At 33.9% G+C, this 17,722-nt stretch overlaps 2 protein-coding genes across 3 annotated transcripts; one reads left to right on the top strand and one right to left on the bottom strand.

Annotated features, from left to right (window-relative positions):
- Nucleotides 1–1,217: 1,217 nt before the first annotated feature.
- Nucleotides 1,218–4,597, top strand: LOC145227708 (peroxisomal membrane protein 11C-like). 2 transcript variants are annotated; one of them, XM_080092607.1, is made up of 5 exons: nt 1,218–1,275; nt 2,513–2,801; nt 3,025–3,203; nt 3,511–3,561; nt 3,660–4,597. In XM_080092607.1, exons 2-5 carry the CDS (start codon nt 2,559–2,561, stop codon nt 3,871–3,873), a joined length of 687 nt encoding a protein of 228 aa, XP_079948733.1. In that variant the 5' UTR covers nt 1,218–1,275; nt 2,513–2,558; the 3' UTR covers nt 3,874–4,597. The 2 variants fall into 2 exon arrangements, with proteins under 2 accessions (XP_079948733.1, XP_079948725.1); XM_080092599.1 differs by lacking the exon at nt 1,218–1,275 and adding an exon at nt 2,043–2,145.
- On the bottom strand, nt 4,468–17,392 carry LOC145227698 (anoctamin-10-like). Its single transcript, XM_080092588.1, has 14 exons — nt 17,133–17,392; nt 16,592–16,710; nt 14,722–14,850; nt 13,465–13,587; nt 12,534–12,781; nt 11,838–12,013; nt 10,862–11,010; nt 10,109–10,164; nt 9,876–9,950; nt 8,787–8,987; nt 8,128–8,319; nt 6,907–7,050; nt 6,124–6,240; nt 4,468–5,781 (listed from the first exon to the last, which is right to left on the bottom strand). The coding sequence occupies exons 1-14, from the start codon at nt 17,294–17,296 to the stop codon at nt 5,683–5,685; spliced, it is 1,992 nt and encodes a 663-aa protein (XP_079948714.1). The 5' UTR covers nt 17,297–17,392; the 3' UTR covers nt 4,468–5,682.
- Nucleotides 17,393–17,722: the final 330 nt, after the last annotated feature.

Below are 17,722 nucleotides of genomic sequence, written 5' to 3'. Positions count from 1 at the left end.
TGACCGGTTTCTGCCTCCTACCGAACCTCCAAACCGGTTCAAACCGGTTTTCAAAATCGAAAATTTTGACCCGATTTTTGAAAAAACCCTACGGCTATAGCCTTTCCGTTTTTTCGATTTTTGGGGGTTCAAAAAATCGAAGAAAAATCCGGTTTTGAGTGGGTTTTCGCGGGAATATTCCAGTTTCAAACCGGTTTTGACCGGTTTCTGCCTCCTGCCGAACCTCCAAACCGGTTTAAACCGGTTTTCAAAATCGAAAATTTTGACCCGATTTTTGAAAAAAAACCTAAGGCTATAGCCTTTCCGTTTTTTCGATTTTGGGGGTTCAAAAAATCGAAGAAAAATCCGGTTTTGAGTGGGTTTTCGCGGGAATATTCCAGTTTCAAACCGGTTTTGACCGGTTTCTGCCTCCTACCGAACCTCCAAACCGGTTTAAACCGGTTTTCAAAATCGAAAATTTTGACCCGATTTTTGAAAAAACACTAAGGCTATAGCCTTTCCGTTTTTTCCATTTTTGGGGGTTCAAAAAATCGAAGGAGAATCCGGTTTGAGTGGGTTTTCGCGGGAATATTCCAGTTTCAAACCGGTTTTGACCGGTTTCTGCCTCCTACCGAACCTCCAAACCGGTTCAAACCGGTTTTCAAAATCGAAATCGGTTTGAAATGAGAATTTGGATATTATTATGTTTTCATGATTGATTCTGTTGGTTGGGTTTCGTTTGAAAGCCATTGCACCACGTCAAGGTACCAACTAGTGATGGGACGATACCAGGTTTTGAAGCGAGTACCGATACCGAGTACGAGTACCACATGTATATACCTTCGATACCGAGTACCGAGTACGATTACCGAGTACTTAAGTACAGTGTTGTACTTAGTTGTATATCACTGACTAATTTATCTGTCATGGCCGGGGTACAGGCGTGCACACACACATGCAGAAAAATGTTATCTCCATACGATAGTGAAAAAAATATACGTAACCTGGCGGAACTTTTTTCCAATTTTATGCTGTCCGAAGCAAATATTGGCATAAAGTTGCCCGTATTCTTATGGTGTAAATGGACCTTCGGTACTCGCACGTTGGTATCGAAAACTGAGACAAAAAATTTCGATACCGAGTACGAGTATCGATACCACTGAAATCGTTCGATACCATCGATACCGAGTACCGAGTACCGGGTACCCGTCCCATCACTAGTACCAACCATCACAATGGTTTTCTCTAAGACAGTAGAGAAACCCTCGTTTGGCCCAGAACCACAACCCTGACGAGGTAAAGAGACTGCTCTGCTTAACCAAACGTAAATAAGTTTTGAAAGTGTTTAACACCAGAAACAGAAACAGTCAAGGCCGTAAATTTGGTTCAGAGCCATTGATAGAGTAGGAACCTGAAAAATAGGTTTTGAATCTAAAATACAGACAAGTGGATTAAGCCAAACCAGGACCAATTATGTAACAATAAAAATAAATATTACAGCTTCTCAGTTTGTGAACTGTGTGCGTGAATTTGTTTCTTCCATGCCCTTAGAATAAAGTATTCGTTAAGCGGAAAAACCACATAACTCAAAACTGCAGGCACTTACCCTATACAACCGTCTGCCTTTTAACTCCAGTCGCCAGCCACCTACCAAACCAAATGTCTCTAGTCCAAAAATAGACAGATTTGACCCGCGGGAAACTATAACGCTGATTGGCTGTGACCTGAGCAGACTTTATCATGCGTGTCAAATACGTCATGAAAAAAACATTTTTGTCCGTTTTAAGTTTTAAACAAACAGTCACCGATAACAAACCTGCCTCAAATATTTTTAAATTTAAGAATGGACTGACCAATTTGTTTTGTGTGTAAGAACTTTGTTTAGTGTTGGACAAAAATACAATAGATTTTTTCACAATAGATCATATTGGGGGAATAACCTGTGGTTATCTGCTGCGTCATGATTTGGTCTGTGCTGTGATTGGATAAAAATTCCTTACGTTGCAGCAAGTGAGCAAAAATATTGCAGCTTGTGCAGATTTTTTAGCAAATCTTGAAACAGTTGAAAGTTTCAACTTGAAACGCAATTGAATGGCTTGATTTAATAGATACTTGCGCCATCCTTTAAAGCTTGTTTTTTGAAGGAGTTTTTGCGGAACATTTGTGGTGAATGGCATTCTGAATAAATTTTGTGGCATTTTACAAAATAATATTACCATTTTGTTGCAGTTGTCTAATATTATTCACGAGCAGTGTTGGGATTCAGCCGGTTCGCACCGGCTCTATTGAACCGTCTCACGAAATTTTATGAGATCAGTGAACCCGTTAGCATTACTGGGGACTGTCAATGGACTTTTTGTAACAGAACAGGCTGAAAAATATGACTTTTGTGATAGAACCGGCTGACAAAAAATTTGTATCCCACCACTGCATACGAGTAAATTACATCCATCTTAACATGATGGTTTTTGCACCTTACTGCATAATGTGTTTTTTATTGTTGTCCCATTGATTTAAATTGACTTGTTTGCAGTTTGCATTTCAATTTAAAGCACCTCCTACAAGGAAAATCTGCAAAAATGCCTGGACAATGTTTTTCTGCTACTGTTAAGTTGCTGGAAGGCTACAGAGGCAGAGATAAAATCATTCGGACAGCTAGCTATGTTGCCTGCCTTGCTGGTGGATTGACTGAATCGAACCAAGCTCTTTCAACTAAGTTTCTGACAATAACAGCGGAACTAAATGCTTGTAGGATGATTCTTAGATTATTCGATGACATGTCAATGCTTGCATATACACTGTCTTATGGATGGGGCAAAAAGGTTGAAAAATATGTTTCTGATTTATTATTTAAATACAGTACTGACTCTAAAATGTCTGACAAGATAAGTAATACTATAGAAAATGTGAATTTGAATGCTGTAAAAAAAATAAGAAATTTAATGCACATAGTTTTTCATATTTCCCTAAAAAGGAAGACATATCCTTCAAAAAACGAGAAGGTATGGTGGGCCTAACATCATATTGTATGCATTTCTTCTTCAGGAAAAAGACCAAGTCCTTCGGGTGATGAACTTATTGAGCAACCTTGTAAATCAGGCTTTCTTTCCTATTGAACATATAGCGTGGGCTGCTCAGAAAGGCCTGATATCAGCCAATGCTTCTCCTTGGCTGATTAGAAGCCTTGTTACATGGATAATATCACTGTGTCTCAGTATTTTAAGGTAGGAATATTGTAAAGCGAAATATAAATTTAAGGAGTCAATGCAACTGCCCTCTCTTTGCACTTCTGTTTGATTTTAGTATTGCCTTGGTCTGTTTTGTATTATAGCAGGAAATTATAATTTTATTGGCCTGAGAACTTGGTGGATTAAATCAATTTTGAGAAACTTTTTTTCTTTGATGTAAAATACTTAAATGCCTTTCACCAACTCAACTTAAGTTGACTTGAATATGAATATACTTTTGCACAGAATATTGACATGCCCAGGAAAAATGAATTGAATATTTTAACCATATGTTGTATTTCAGGTCATTCTGGAACATAGCCCATGCTCGGTCCAAATACTTCATGGCTAAAAAGTAAGTGGTACATTTTGCCCACCAAGTGTAAAAATGTAACAAACAACGTTAATATACAAAAATAAACAAAACCTAAAGCCACCTTTATCGACTTACAGATCTGATACTGAAGGAAAAGTTAACAAGTCCATGGTGGTCAACACATACAAGGCAGAGCTTGTCACGATCGCACAAAATGCCACCAATCTTGGAATGGCCATCCATTGGTTACCTGGCAACCAACTGTGGTCAGGAAAATTAAGCAATACAGCTGTTGGGGTTCTTGGTATCGTTTCATCATCCATTGGGCTCGTAAAGTTAATGTCTTCTTGATGAGATTGATAATCATTTCCATGTTGCCTAATGCACTTAATTGGTGTTGTGTAATTTTTCAGTGATAACTGAACAGAAGTGTTTTTTGATTTTGTGTATTTAATGATCATTCGTTAGCATATTTTTTTAATCTTTTGAACTTGCTCACAACAGTTGCATGTGGTTTAACTAGCAAATTACAGTTTTAGATAAAGAAGCTTTGCAATATCATTAAGCAGATAAAGAAAATTTGTCATATTTAGAGATCACAAGTGTCTATCTTATAACGATTAAACCTGCTTTGCAAGTCAACCACGCCTATAGCTTAATGATTTATAACATTTTTATGGTGCCTCCCTTTTGAAAAACCTTATCCAGTTGTTGCAAACGTCGCTGTATCTTCTCTTTAAATCAAGGACCCCAATGACTAAACACTCTCACATCCTTTAGCCAATCCATTTCCAATTGCCAAGCATTAGAAACCAGTGCAATGTATAACAGTGTGAAAACAAATTTTAGGTTTTGTCTATTTTGGGTTACAACATTTTCAACATGTTAAATAAAACAAAAACGCTACATACCTCTAACAATACATGTTGCAATTTTTAGACACACTTAAATGAATATATTGTATTTACAACAAAACTTTCAACAATAATAAACTATTTATGCTGTACTTTGCGAGCTTGTACAATTGTTGTTGTGTACTATGCAATTTTGGTGGAAATAAACACAGAAAAGGGCATTTGTGTGTACAAATAGAGAGGGTGTATATTGCTTTGGATATTTTGTTGAAAATAGAGCAATAGTATGGCAGAAAGACATGCAACAAATGACCAGAAATATGAAATGGAAAATAAAGGTAAGATTTTACATTCGGCAAGTGTGTACCATTTAAGTTCAGTGTTTTTAAATATGCCAGACTTCTTGTGCAACAAACATTTTTTTCCACCAAATCTACCATCACATGCAAAAAATTTAAAACAAATTTAATTCACATGCACTCTTGTCACAAAGTTGTGAATTCGGATCTTGTAAAGGTAGCAGTATATTGGGATGTAATTTCAAAGATTTTTTTCTCAATGCGAAAAATGAACCAAACAAAAAAGCAATATAATTGGAACTAAATGGCAATAAATAACGGACTTTTTTGTTTTGTTGTTTTCAAACAAAACATTATGGCAACAAAATGTGCAAGCTCTTATTAATCGTTGAAACTAGAAAAGGGCCAAATTTGCTAGAATTTATTTTGGTTAAGCAGAACACACTTTATGTTAATGAAATGTGCTTGCTTTTGTTGTGACTCATAGATTAATCACCAAATACATTTTCCTGCGCTATTTTTAGGGAGAAACATTTGTTGAAGATACTTGCCAATCAATCGAAGTAACAATCAACCTTAATTTTTATCAGATTTTGCTTAGGCATCAGAAACCATACTTATTGCCCCTTTAAGCACCAACAACCATAAAAACACTTGGCATGCCAAAATCATAAAACAATGCTTTAGCCTAGTGCAATGGTTCACAACCAGGGGGGAATTCCTCACTCAGGAGGGGGGATTTTGTAATTTGTAAGGAGAAATTTCTGTCACAATACTAATCTCGTACTGGTTGTCTGTGCTATGTGTTATTGCTGCATTTGCCATATATGAGCTGAGAAAAAGAAAGTTCTCAAATAATCGATTTAAGGCAGCAATGCATTGAATTGTTAAGTGTGGAATTTGTCCTTAAAGTTTAGGAAACCACTGCTTTAGCCCCATTCAAAGTTTATCCCAGGAATTTGATTCAATAAAAATCATATCTGGCAATAAAAAGTATTTGCAGCCTTTTAATTGGCAGATGATGGTCGGGGGTTGTTGTTATTAAAAGCGTTGATCGCTCCAAGACTTCGTCTAATCACCTGGGTCGGCCGTAAATGCTCTGACCGCTAAAAAATAAAACAAAAAAGATGCATGCACATGCAGAAAAAACTTCATCACTCCACCAAAACCTTGCTAAACCACTAAAATTGCACATGTAACTTGCACAAGAGGTATAAATAAATAATAGGTAAGGCAGCGTGTATTTGACAGGTTAGGAATAATTTATGGGTAGTGTCTTAAACAAGACATTGTCAGTTTACTAAATCAACCACAAACATTAGAGAGAAAAAGTGGCATATTTGTAGAAGTAAATTTAGATAGACAGGTTTAAAATATAAAGGGTAAAGAAATTAGTAAGACGGTCATTGATGGTTCGTCTATTTTTCAACCTCATTCAAATCATCTACCTGCTTTTTAAGAGCTTGCATTGACCAGTAGTTCAATTTTCCAGTTTCAACTTTCACCCAACGCGGAACTGTGGGGATTAACATTGAAACACAGTAGCGTGCAAATAAAAGGACATGCTGAAAAATGAGAATAAAAATTAAGTGTGACATATTTTTAGCTCTTTAATATGGCAGGGGAAATATTCACTCAAACAACCACTTTACACATGGTTTGAAAACATGCTAGACTTTTTATCCACAGGCATAAATGTGCATTGTATGAGTAAAGTTCGTATCACCAACCAAATTTTTCTGAAGCATGTAAGTGCCGCAACCAAAAGTAGATTTTCTAGTATAGAACCTGAAACTATGTACCTGCTTTCATTTATCCTTTACAGGGATTCCTATAAATTTAACATTTATCGTCCCTATGTCACTAAATTAGGCATTAGGGATTGGGAAAGTTTGTGATGTCACGATGCACCAATGTTGTTCGATCAAACAGAACATTTGCAGTTTACTGTCAGCTGTTCAAGCTATTGAATATTTTCAAAAAATATTTTGCGCTGACACAAACAAAACTGGAAAAAAGCAAACACTATTTTTACAAATTTATTTTCTAAAATCTAAAAACATTTGAACGTTATGTGGACAAAAAGATGCATAACTTTGCACAAAAGTTTTTTACTGGCTGCTTAACAATAAAACACATAAAGAAAGAAAGATTAATGACAAAACATTTGTTTATGAAACTTCAAACTTTCATTTTTATGACTCAAATCCTCATGTTAACATAATCCTTACCTCTAGTACTAGGAAAGTCATCAACACAGTCGTAGGAGTGGCTGATGGCACAGTCTTGTAAAACCATTCAAGGAACTTAGGTGAATTAAATATAAGTGCAAGATTGGAAATCACAGCAAGATACGACAAAGCTTGAAATGCAGTCTAAATATAATTAAACACATTTAGAATAATCTTAAAACCATATCATTATTTCCGAAGTTTAGCAAAATTCAAACTCTAACTAGATTTGTGTCTGTATTGTATTTATTGCAGTAAAATTTTGGTGTGCCATGTTCTCATACGCAACTTTACCTTGCAAAATTTGGCAAAACACAAGTACAAATATTAAAAATTGAATACATAAACTTTTGTATCAAAAACTGTTTTGGACACAAACATGGTTAATGGTCACTACTGTATAAAACATTTTGGTTGCAAGCAAGTGTCGAAATTTCTGAATGTTCGATGTTGTGAAATCTAAATTAAAATCCTATATGTTATCAGTTGATACTTTTTTATGTGCTCAATGGTATGAGCAATAAGTTACAGAGAGTTAATTTTTTTTTTTTTACATAATTTGCAATTAACCAGAAAAGCCTGTATTTGGTGTTATAGAATGTTGCGAAAGCTTATGTCATATGATATCAAGTTTAGCAATATTCCACCCTATATAATTAGTACTAAAAGGTTTTAGACCAAGGGTGTGCAACCCGCGGGCCACAATCCGGCCCGCCAAGCCGTTTAGTGTGGCCCTTAACAACACTCTGATTCAGAGCAAGAAAAAATGCACATTTTAGCAAAAAAACTCCGCTAGTTTTTGGAATCTTCCAAGTTGCTATACGTAACAAGAATAAGCTAAACCAGTGCATGGAACTTAATTCACCGAAACCTATAGTATTCTATTTGCAATGCTTGCTTGTTGCGTATCTATACCGAATGTGACGTAATATACCTCTTTGTTTAGTAAACAATTACTTTGTTGTGAAAGGCAGTGTTGCTGCAAAACTTACTTGCACCTAACATTTTAAAGTTGATTTTAAATGCAAAATAAAACAAAATGCAGGGGCGTAGAAATAATATCTGCACCAACAGGAGAATATAATGCAAGCTGCACCAACAGGAGAATAAAAACGTATAAATACAGTACATGAAATAAATTGTGTGGCCGTCGCTTGATGTCCGAAATTGGTTATATAGCCCACCCATGAAAAAGGTTGCACATCCCTGTTTCAGACTGACCTGCCATGCTCCTATTCCGCTGGTACGATAACCGAATGGTCTACGAAAGACGTTGGACATTTTGAACGCATCTGACCTCTCTTCAACAATGTTATTGAGCAGCGCAAACAATGCAGCAGGGGGATAAACACATGAAAATAATACAACATAGCCAAATTGCAACCAAAGTTCAAGGTAGTCATCGAATGTACCCTGTTAAAAATAATAAAGATTTTGTGAAAATAAAACCATTTTTCTGAACAACAAATATTAAATAGCATATGGTTTTCTTAAATGCATAATAACTTTTTCTGCTTTGAAATGACTTGACACAAGATAACGATATTTTTTGTTACCTTTTAACTCAAAATAAAAGTTTGAAATAATGTTACAATTTGAATAAAAAATGTGTTTGAATAGATTAGAACATTTTTTTCAATTATTTACATTAAAAAGCACAAACACAAAATATTTTATTTTGTTTTTTATGCATTGGAAATAATTTATCATTTGGCAAGCAAATTGTTCTTTACTTTCAATGTAAGTCTAAGTACAAACAGAAATAAAAATAACATTTGGAAATCCTACGATTTATTACATGGGGTTACAATTTACACAAAATAATTCAAGCTTATAAATCAAACAAAGCAATTACTCCAGTACAAAGAAAAACAAATTACAGAGTAAACTTCTCTTTTCAGTTCTCGTTGGGTTTGCTCAGCGATTGAAAGTTCAGTCCTTTCATGATCAACATTCGCTCTTGCATGCACATTGTTTGTAGTATTAATATTGCGGGATCTGATCTTATATTGCCAGTAGGGCAAAAGAGTCTCCATGGCCTGTGATATTACCATGTGAACAATAAACAAGTTTCTCAAAGTCTGAAAAAAATTGAAAAAAAAGATTGATTACGTAAAGTTTTCACATGTATGCACTTATTTTCATTCTAGCATGGTAACATTAATTCGAGCTTTTATTTATTAATATTGATATGGTATTAATGTGAAAACTTAAAAAAAACAATACAGGAACATTATTTTTTTGTATCATATGCAGATGAACAATGATTAAACAAATTATACCCTTCTGAAATTTCCCTAATTAGAGTATTAGAGTTATTATTTTGGTGAAATAAAATTAAACAAATACTCTTGTGCATTTGTAACAAAGCTAAAAAATAGTAGGCCATTTTGAATGTTGTAGTTTTTATACTTATGTAAGATGCCATTTGGCGAAATATATATTCCAAGATTTTTATCGACAGATTTCGTTGCTTGGAAAATACTTTCCATTCTTAGTTTTTATACTTATTTTCTTTTTTACTTTTAAGTAGTCAACCTGTGGCATGATTTTATGTTTGTACAGAAACTGGTGTGTTTTAGTGTGTACACTGAGTGTAGTGGTTTGTTTGACTTGTAGGTGGTAACATGCTTGCGTTTATTTGTTGATAATACAGCACCACATTTTCTACATAACTTCTGATTAGGAAAAATCTGCTACAAAGACTTACTCACATATAAAAAGAAGGCTCAAACAATTATGTAGTAATATTTATTTTATTTTTATTTTTTTTATTATTATTATTATTTTTTTAGACTATTTATTCATTAAAATCATAGTAGACAAGAATTTTGAATAAATTATAACAAACTGGCAAAGCATACACAATGTTGTAGGTTGCCTTCTGAATAAAAGGTATGCATTTTTTAATTGTTTTCCTATGGTAATAGAGCAACTATTATTTAAAAGTTAAACAGTGCTTTACTCACCATTCTAAGCATTCTCATGTCCTCATAGATAAAAGCAATGTAGAATAAACAAAGAAAACTGTTGGCAAAATGAAACTGAAACAAAAAATTTCAATTTTGCTGCTATATACTGTGAAAATTTTGTTTAGACATTGGGTACATTAAACTTTTAAAACTGGTCCTTTCTACATCATTATCAACTACTGCACAACCAAGATTGCCTCAACAAAAGAATGAGAAAAAAACAAAATTACCAGCAGAATTTTGGAAATAAGATGATTTTGGTATGTTGATTCCAATCTGTGGTTTTCTGTAACAAGTTAATTGCATGAATTGCTCAGTTTAATACAAAAATCCAAAATAGTGTTAAACAACCAACAATAAAAATCGCATAAAATCACAAAGAGTTTTGAAAACACCACTCAATTTTTGAGCATTTTTCATGTCCTTTACTTTAGATCAGGGGTCACCAAACTTTTCTCACAGCGGGGCGAATAAGTGTAGTAATAATTCGGGAAGGCTGCATAGTTTACAAGCCCTTACACAGCCTGTTTTACATGGCCCCCGAGGCAATTTTATTGGGAAGATATGGTCTTTCTACAATCTCATCTTCTAAACATTGCTCCCATATTACATCACAAGCAACTAAACAAGACAATTGTATTTTTATGCACAATTAATGCTAGAAGTTGTGTCTGTGATGTAACAAACAGTCTTTAGATTCTTCCTGGGCCTTGCAATCCCATGAAACAAGGTAAAATTAATGTCGTTGTAGAAGAACTTAATAGATTAATTGTTACTTTACAAGTGTTATAAAGTGTTCTTATAATAAAAATATTGTATGATTTGGCAAACCAAAAAATAAGACTGCGGGTCGGACAAAATGACCTGATCTGGCCTGTGGGCCGTAGTTTGGTGACCCCTGCTTTAGATTTACAAGTTTCGAACACTAGAATTGGAAATTAGGTTGAATTATAACAAACTAATTTGTAGTGAGAATTAGTTACCTTGGTCTGTCAAATACTCTGCTAGACTTCTGTACAAAGCATTTGCAATAATTATCAGAATAGAGTAGGTAACGCTAGGAGCATTTTTCAGCAGTGGAACCCAGAAACCTGTTTCATTTGCAAACTTCTCCATAAGATAAAATTCCCAACTATGTAGAAAATGAAACATTGTGTTATTATGTTAAATACACAAAACACTAACTAAAAGTATGTTTTGAAATAGATATAAATAGAAATGCAACCTAAACATATTTTACACATTCAGCATAATCGGATAACCAAAAATGCCACAATGTAGGTTTTTTAAGCAGAGTCTATGCAGTCATAAGTTTTGTGAATTGTTTTAGTAATGCTCCAATGGCAATTTTGTTTTTAGTGAATGTCTTAATACTGTATTCATACCATGAAACTACTATTGTTTGTTTATGTGAGTATGGAATGATAGATGCAGTGTTTTTTTAAGGTGTTTTGGGGTGTCAATTTTTTTAAGTTGTTTTAAGGTGTCAAATTTCTCCAGCGGTTTCCCAAAATTTGGATATGGCTATTTTTTGGTATTTAAATGAAACACTTGCGGTCTCTTAAAACTACTTAGCGGTCACCCAAACCAAACCTTAAAAAAAAACCTGGATAGAGGTATAATAAGGACAGTGGTATTATAGCTAATTTTCAATTCGTTCGATACGATCACTGTTAATGTTATGACAATACATAACTGAGAATGGAAAATATTTTTTTAAGTAACAGAATTAGTCAATGAACATACATAGACTATTTATAAACAAATTCTATTTAAAAAGGAACTGAAAATGCCAGTTTGGCAAAACACATATACTCCATGTACATTCTGTTTCGTTTAGTTGGAAAATATTTTTCATTCTCCGTTATATACAGATTTGTTTACTAATTTCATGACACAGATAAAAACACTACATATTTGTCATTTAGACATTTTTTTAACTCAACAAGATTATTTTACCTGAAATAGTAGAACATAAGCCAAACAGCCATCGCTAAACAAACAATGACTATCGGCAAAGATATGAAGTACATCCGAATATAACGCTTCCAATATGGGTATGTTGGCTCTTGACGTTGAGTGATCTCATTGATTCCTAGTTCACCTCTAAACCCCGATCTTGGTTCTTCCCATTCCTGAGTTCAAAAGGTCAGACTGTTATTTATTGTAAAGAAACCAGGCTGTTCATTTTTTTGTCAAAGACATTTTTGAAGAAACATAAATATTTTTATTCTATGATTGTTTTTGCAACCGTACAGTAATATCAGAATAAGACAGGCAAAGATATGTAACAAATAAATCTTGTGACAAAGGAGACTGTTCATTATTATGTCTCCAGTATTATAGTAAGGTACTGTAATATCCAAGGCATGCAAAAATCGTTTTTTTTTTATAAGAATGATTTATTTCTTTTATATGACCATTGTCCATTCTTAGGCATGTTTTAATGGTATGCTTTTGCTGTAGTGGTTTGCCTTAAAAAATGTTGCAAACACAGCAAAAAGCTTTTAACTAAAAAACTGGATCAATGCAGTATATTTGCGTACATTTTTATTTGTTTTCATATTTTACATGTCTAATTAAATGATCCTTTTACCAAAAGCCAATCATGACAGTGGAACCAACTTCCTAAACCACAAAGCAGTGAAACATTACCTTTAATCCCAGACTACCCCATTTATATGACAGTTCATTTGATTTACGGTTCCACATTTCAAGCAAGACAGCTGACCACAAAACATGAACCGCTGCAAGTGACCAATTGTCATCTACTTGCCAGGCGTTTAGCCCCAAAAACCAGACCAAAAGGCCATATAGAACCAGAGGAACCAGTCCTACTGTGTAGAAGTTTAGGAATGCAAAATATATGCTGATTGTGTCCCCAAAGTATTCACGAACTGAATCTAAGAATAAAAAAAAATTTTTTTTTAAAGATACTTTAACATATTGCTCTAATAATGTTCATTGTGCTGGTGGGTAAAGGATTAGCTAAATTACAATTTCTTTAACTAAAAAACAAGAAATTTCTACCAGTTTTATAAAAAACTATCAAGTCTGCAACCTGGTGGACAAAATATTGGCTTCAACATTTTTAAGTGTAAGTCAAAATTGTATGTAACAAAAAGGACTGGTTATGTGGTAATATATACCAACTTATTTAGTATAAAGTGAAACAGGATACAGCCGTGTCATGGCATGCATATTTGATTTGCTTCCTATTAATTAACTTATGGTTTCCACATTTTCGAAAGGAAACCTGTAGTTACTAAGCTTGAAACTGACAAGCCTTATGCTAACAACCACAAAAATATTAGATAATATAAAATCCGAAATTTGCAACTTAATGTGAACAGCATTACATACAAAAAGCCTGTTATTTATAAGCCTCAAACAATGCAAATTTTAATAAATAAATGTTAAAAAATAATACTTGTCAAACACACCCTTTGACCATTCATTTTCACCAAAACATTAGCTCTCAAATTATCAAACAAAATTTAAAAGTATTTTTACAAAAATTTTAGTATGCATATTTTTACAAAATTAAATTGTAAGATCACTCAAAAAAACAAGTGTGTTTTTTTACCCAGTGGTGAGCTCAATTTGGGGTCAATGTTCCTGTACCATTCCAATCTCAGTCTGTTTAAAGCTCGTCGGTTGTGCAATGCAAAAAGATCAGTGATCAGCTGTTTTGACTCCATACGTCGAACTTTAAAAAAAAAATTGTCAATTACCCAGTTGTAAATGTGTATGTTTAAATTTGATTTTGATACCTAGATCTAAGCATTAAACAGCATTCATAATCTTAGCAATAATCTTCTTTGGCATAAGCATCTTGGCTTACACTTTCTTTTTTTGACATAAACTTGGACTTCTTATACTTGGATTTAGAATGTAAGTATTAAAGAAAGTTTTTGTCTCTTTGGCAACAACAACAAAAACAAATATATAAATGTTAAATGTATATTAAACATTAATTTTTACAACACAAAAAGTCCTTTACACAAAAAATTTTTTAAATAAACTTTGCAAGCATAGTAAAACATCAAAGTGTAAGCAACAACCACAAGTACTTTTGTATAGATTCTGATTGTGTTTATTTAAAAATCACAACACATATTGTGTGTGAGCAGTGTTTTTTTTTAAGGTGTTTTGGGGGAAATTTCTAATTTCTCCAGCGGTTTCCCAAAATTTGGACTTCTACAGTAGAAAAGTAATGGTTGTTTCTCGCTATGTCTTGTCGATAATACGAATATAGCCTACAATCAATAGTTCACATGCGGAAAAAAGAATAAGTGGAGGTACAGCTAACAGCTGAATCAAAGAGTTATTCACAAAAGAAGTGCACCTTCGATACTCGTCAATGTTTATTTCTGATTTATGGCGCATAATGATCAGTTTTTACGTGTGGAAACATAACAAGCGGAAGCCAACAAGCACACTTTGTTTGATTGTGCAGCAAACTTGTTTGGCGGCCGTGTTGGGCAGGCTGTTTGGTCGCTGTCACAATCATTTAAGCTGTGCCTTGTCGGATAATTCATTTTATGTTGCGTTGATTGTATGTAGTTTAAATGCCTAGGTTTGTACCGCATCTTTAGAGATTAATGTTTGTCCTATGGAAGCTGGTGGATGGGAACGGGATTGCGAATCTGTTTTGTTGCATGAGATAGAACCTGAAAAATTTGTTCTGTGATTGTGCACTGCCTAATAAATAATTCGTTTAAGCAAATATGGCTATTTTTTTGTATTTAAATGAAACACTTGCGGTCTCTTAAAACTACTTAGCGGTCACCCAAACCAAACCTTAAAAAAAACCTGTGTGTGAGTATTATAAACTGCTTACAAATGGATTTTCCTGGATACAGGTGAACAGATGGGTGGCCAGGAATGCATTTTTCATCTTTTGCTCTCAGTCCATCCAACTCAATTTTGATGATGTAATGAGCTTCACTTTCCAATAAGAACTCATCATCTAAAATTTCATACTGTAGTGATTAACATGGCATTTCTTTATTTTGCTTAGTGAGATGTTAGCATATATTTTGACATATTATAATGGACTGCAGCCAACCGTGAAGGTCATAAGATAAAATGGTGAACCACACAATGGTAGTGGGGTCTCTTCAGAAAATTCCTCTTAAAGAAATTGCCAAACCTTGCTGTTCATAAAAGTATGATTAATTCTTGTAAGATGGCTGTGCACTTTTGGTTTGGTTTTTGGCATCATAATAACAAAGCGGACTTATACAAACATAAAAACTGGTTAAATATATTTGCGCCCATCAAAAAGACTTTATTTAGCATTTGTCCAACCAGTAATTATGCATTTGTCCAACACCTAAAAATTATTGAAAACTAGAAGGGTGGCTTAGCACATATTGCCCTTGCATATACACTATAACCTATTTTAAAACATTGATATATTTCCTATGCTTATTTTATATTGGGTCCCATACCATCCACTATCTTTTATAACCTTAGTTGTTTCTGCAAGCAGAAGCTCATGGGTCCCCACACATGCAAAGTTGTAGATAATGCATTTCAAGAGATAACCATGTGAAAGTTTGGTGTTGTAAGGTAAACGCAGTGATCGGCACTGGGCTTAAATAATAATACTATGTAAAAACATAACATTTGAGTATGTTTAATAAACTTTGCAAAATTTCATATAATTAGAATGTTTTTTAAAAGTTCATTTATTTTAGGGGGCTAGTTGAGTAAATGTTGGGGCTAAAGGTAAAACACATCAACTGAAACCTACAAATAGCATAGTCCACATACTACCCCAAATTTTATCCAATCCCGACACTGTTTAAAAAACTGACCCATTGTAGGGGACTAGTGGGGTAACTAATGGGGTCAGACACTCAAACTAAAAAAATATGAAATCCCAATGACTCAAAATTTCAGCCCAATCCGCCAATGTTTAAAATTTCGACCACTAGAGGTGTTTTGAGCGACAACCGTTAATGTTTCAGATGTCATAGGGCTGTTAACAAACCCCTAACTAACGTTCACTAAGCAATCCACAAAGTCATAAAAGAGTAACATACAACTGCTTGCCCTTGTAACACTATTGAGCAACAGAAATCTTTCGTTTGTGGTGCCCAGTAACATACAAATACGTTTTACACTTTAGGGGCTTGTGGGGTAAATGATGGGGCTACATGGTTGAACACACCAATCGACATCTATAAATGGCATACTCTACAAGCTATCCAAATTTCAGCCAATTCTGACACAAACTCACCCATTTTAGGGGGCTAGCGGGGTAAATACTGGGGTTATCAACAAAAACAAGGTGGGAAGCACATCTACATAACTACATCTACCATCTGTGTAAATTCCATCCAAATCCATCAAGGATTTGATAGAAAAACGAGTCTGACAAACTTCGGGGGAAAATACCCATTTTAGGGGGCTAGCGGGGTAAATACTGGGGTTATCAACAAAAACAAAGTGGGATGCACATCTACATAACTACATCTACCATCTGTGTAAATTTCATGCAAATCCATCAAGGATTTGATGGAAAAACGAGTCGGACAAACTTTGGGGAGAAGAAAAAAGAAGAAAACAAAAGAAAAAAAAACAAAAAAAACAAACAATTTGAGTAAAATCAATATGTGTCCCCTTCAGGGAAGGGGACCCATAATAACACAGTTGACAATCAAGAGAAATGTGTGCCAAAAAAATAAAATATTACAACTGACCTTCAAATTTTTTGAAATTGCTTCCATCTGAAAAATAGAATTCCCTCATACTTCCATCTTTGTATTCTTTCTTTAAACCAACAATTTCTGCTCCATACAAAAGACGATTCTTGGAAGCACTAAACACAAAACCCATAAAATGCCAGGTAAGTTTTACCAGACTTGAAACCATGGCTAGCAGACATATGGTCAAACAAAGTGTTTCTTTTAAACTAATTAAACTAGTTCATTGTCAAACTTGGTAAGTAAATAAATTGGGGGGAGGGGGCATGTACTTTGCCATTACTTTCATTGTATGAAACCCAAAAAAGTTTTAGAAATGTGGTTTCAGAGCATGTTCATTTAGTATGTATATATATATATACAGGAAATGTAAAAAATTGTGATTCATTACTGGACATAATAATGCTAAATCAAACAAATAGTATGTCTGTTGTAAAGGTAAAACCAAACTATTGGATTGTCAAGTGTTTGTTTCATTTTGTTATACATACTATTTACCAGATATACAAAAATATAAAATTTCATCTTTAAAAAGTACCTGATATATAACAAATTGTCTTCTTTTACCAACTCCACCTCAAGTTGGCATCCACCATCTTGTTTATCACTCGTTATTCGTTTAATTAACCAATCAACCGCTTCCTGAGATATTTTTGGAGACAGTTTTACAACAACTAAAGGTTTTGTTTCCAAGTGTTCCATTGTTATTTCCAAAATTTTCACCAATTATAAAATAGTTTCATTATCAAATAATTGCCCCAACCCAAATCCTGAATTAAAATGTACACAGGAAATAAAAATCACATGTACAGTGTACACCTCTAATCCGATTGCTAAATCTGAGTCACTGCAGAAAAATAGAACATAAAGCAACAATATTTTATAGTTCATCAATATTTGCAATTATATGAATCATATCAGCATCAACAAACTGTAGTTAATGATGTTTAAATGCTTGTACCATCAACAAGCGCCAATTTACATGTAAAACATAAACAAAAATGCAACATGTTAAATTGTTGACACAGTTGAACTACATATAAGGATAATATAGCCCTTTTTCGGTGGACTGTTCTGTTTATATCCTGACATAATACCGCTGTGCTAACAATTAAATACGGATTTCCA

The sequence above is a fragment of the Phallusia mammillata genome, chromosome 1 (assembly GCF_965637545.1).
Source record: "Phallusia mammillata chromosome 1, kaPhaMamm4.hap1.1, whole genome shotgun sequence".
Lineage (NCBI taxonomy): Eukaryota > Metazoa > Chordata > Ascidiacea > Phlebobranchia > Ascidiidae > Phallusia > Phallusia mammillata.
The sequence above is the reverse complement of the archived record's forward strand: the minus strand, read 5'-3'. Positions and strand labels throughout refer to the sequence as shown.

Excerpts from the sequence above, each read along its gene's own strand:
- LOC145227708 (XM_080092607.1), top strand. The coding sequence starts at position 2,559 with ATGCCTGGACAATGTTTTTCTGCTACTGTTAAGTTGCTGGAAGGCTAC. Across the intron at positions 2,802-3,024 it reads CTTATGGATGGGGCAAAAAG|GAAAAAGACCAAGTCCTTCG; the intron begins GTTGAAAAATAT and ends TTTCTTCTTCAG. Across the intron at positions 3,204-3,510 it reads CTGTGTCTCAGTATTTTAAG|GTCATTCTGGAACATAGCCC; the intron begins GTAGGAATATTG and ends GTTGTATTTCAG.
- LOC145227698 (XM_080092588.1), bottom strand. The coding sequence starts at position 17,296 with ATGGAACACTTGGAAACAAAACCTTTAGTTGTTGTAAAACTGTCTCCA. Across the intron at positions 12,782-13,464 it reads CAAATTGAGCTCACCACTGG|ATTCAGTTCGTGAATACTTT; the intron begins GTAAAAAAACAC and ends TTTTATTCTTAG. Across the intron at positions 10,165-10,861 it reads AGAGTATTTGACAGACCAAG|AAAACCACAGATTGGAATCA; the intron begins GTAACTAATTCT and ends AACTTGTTACAG.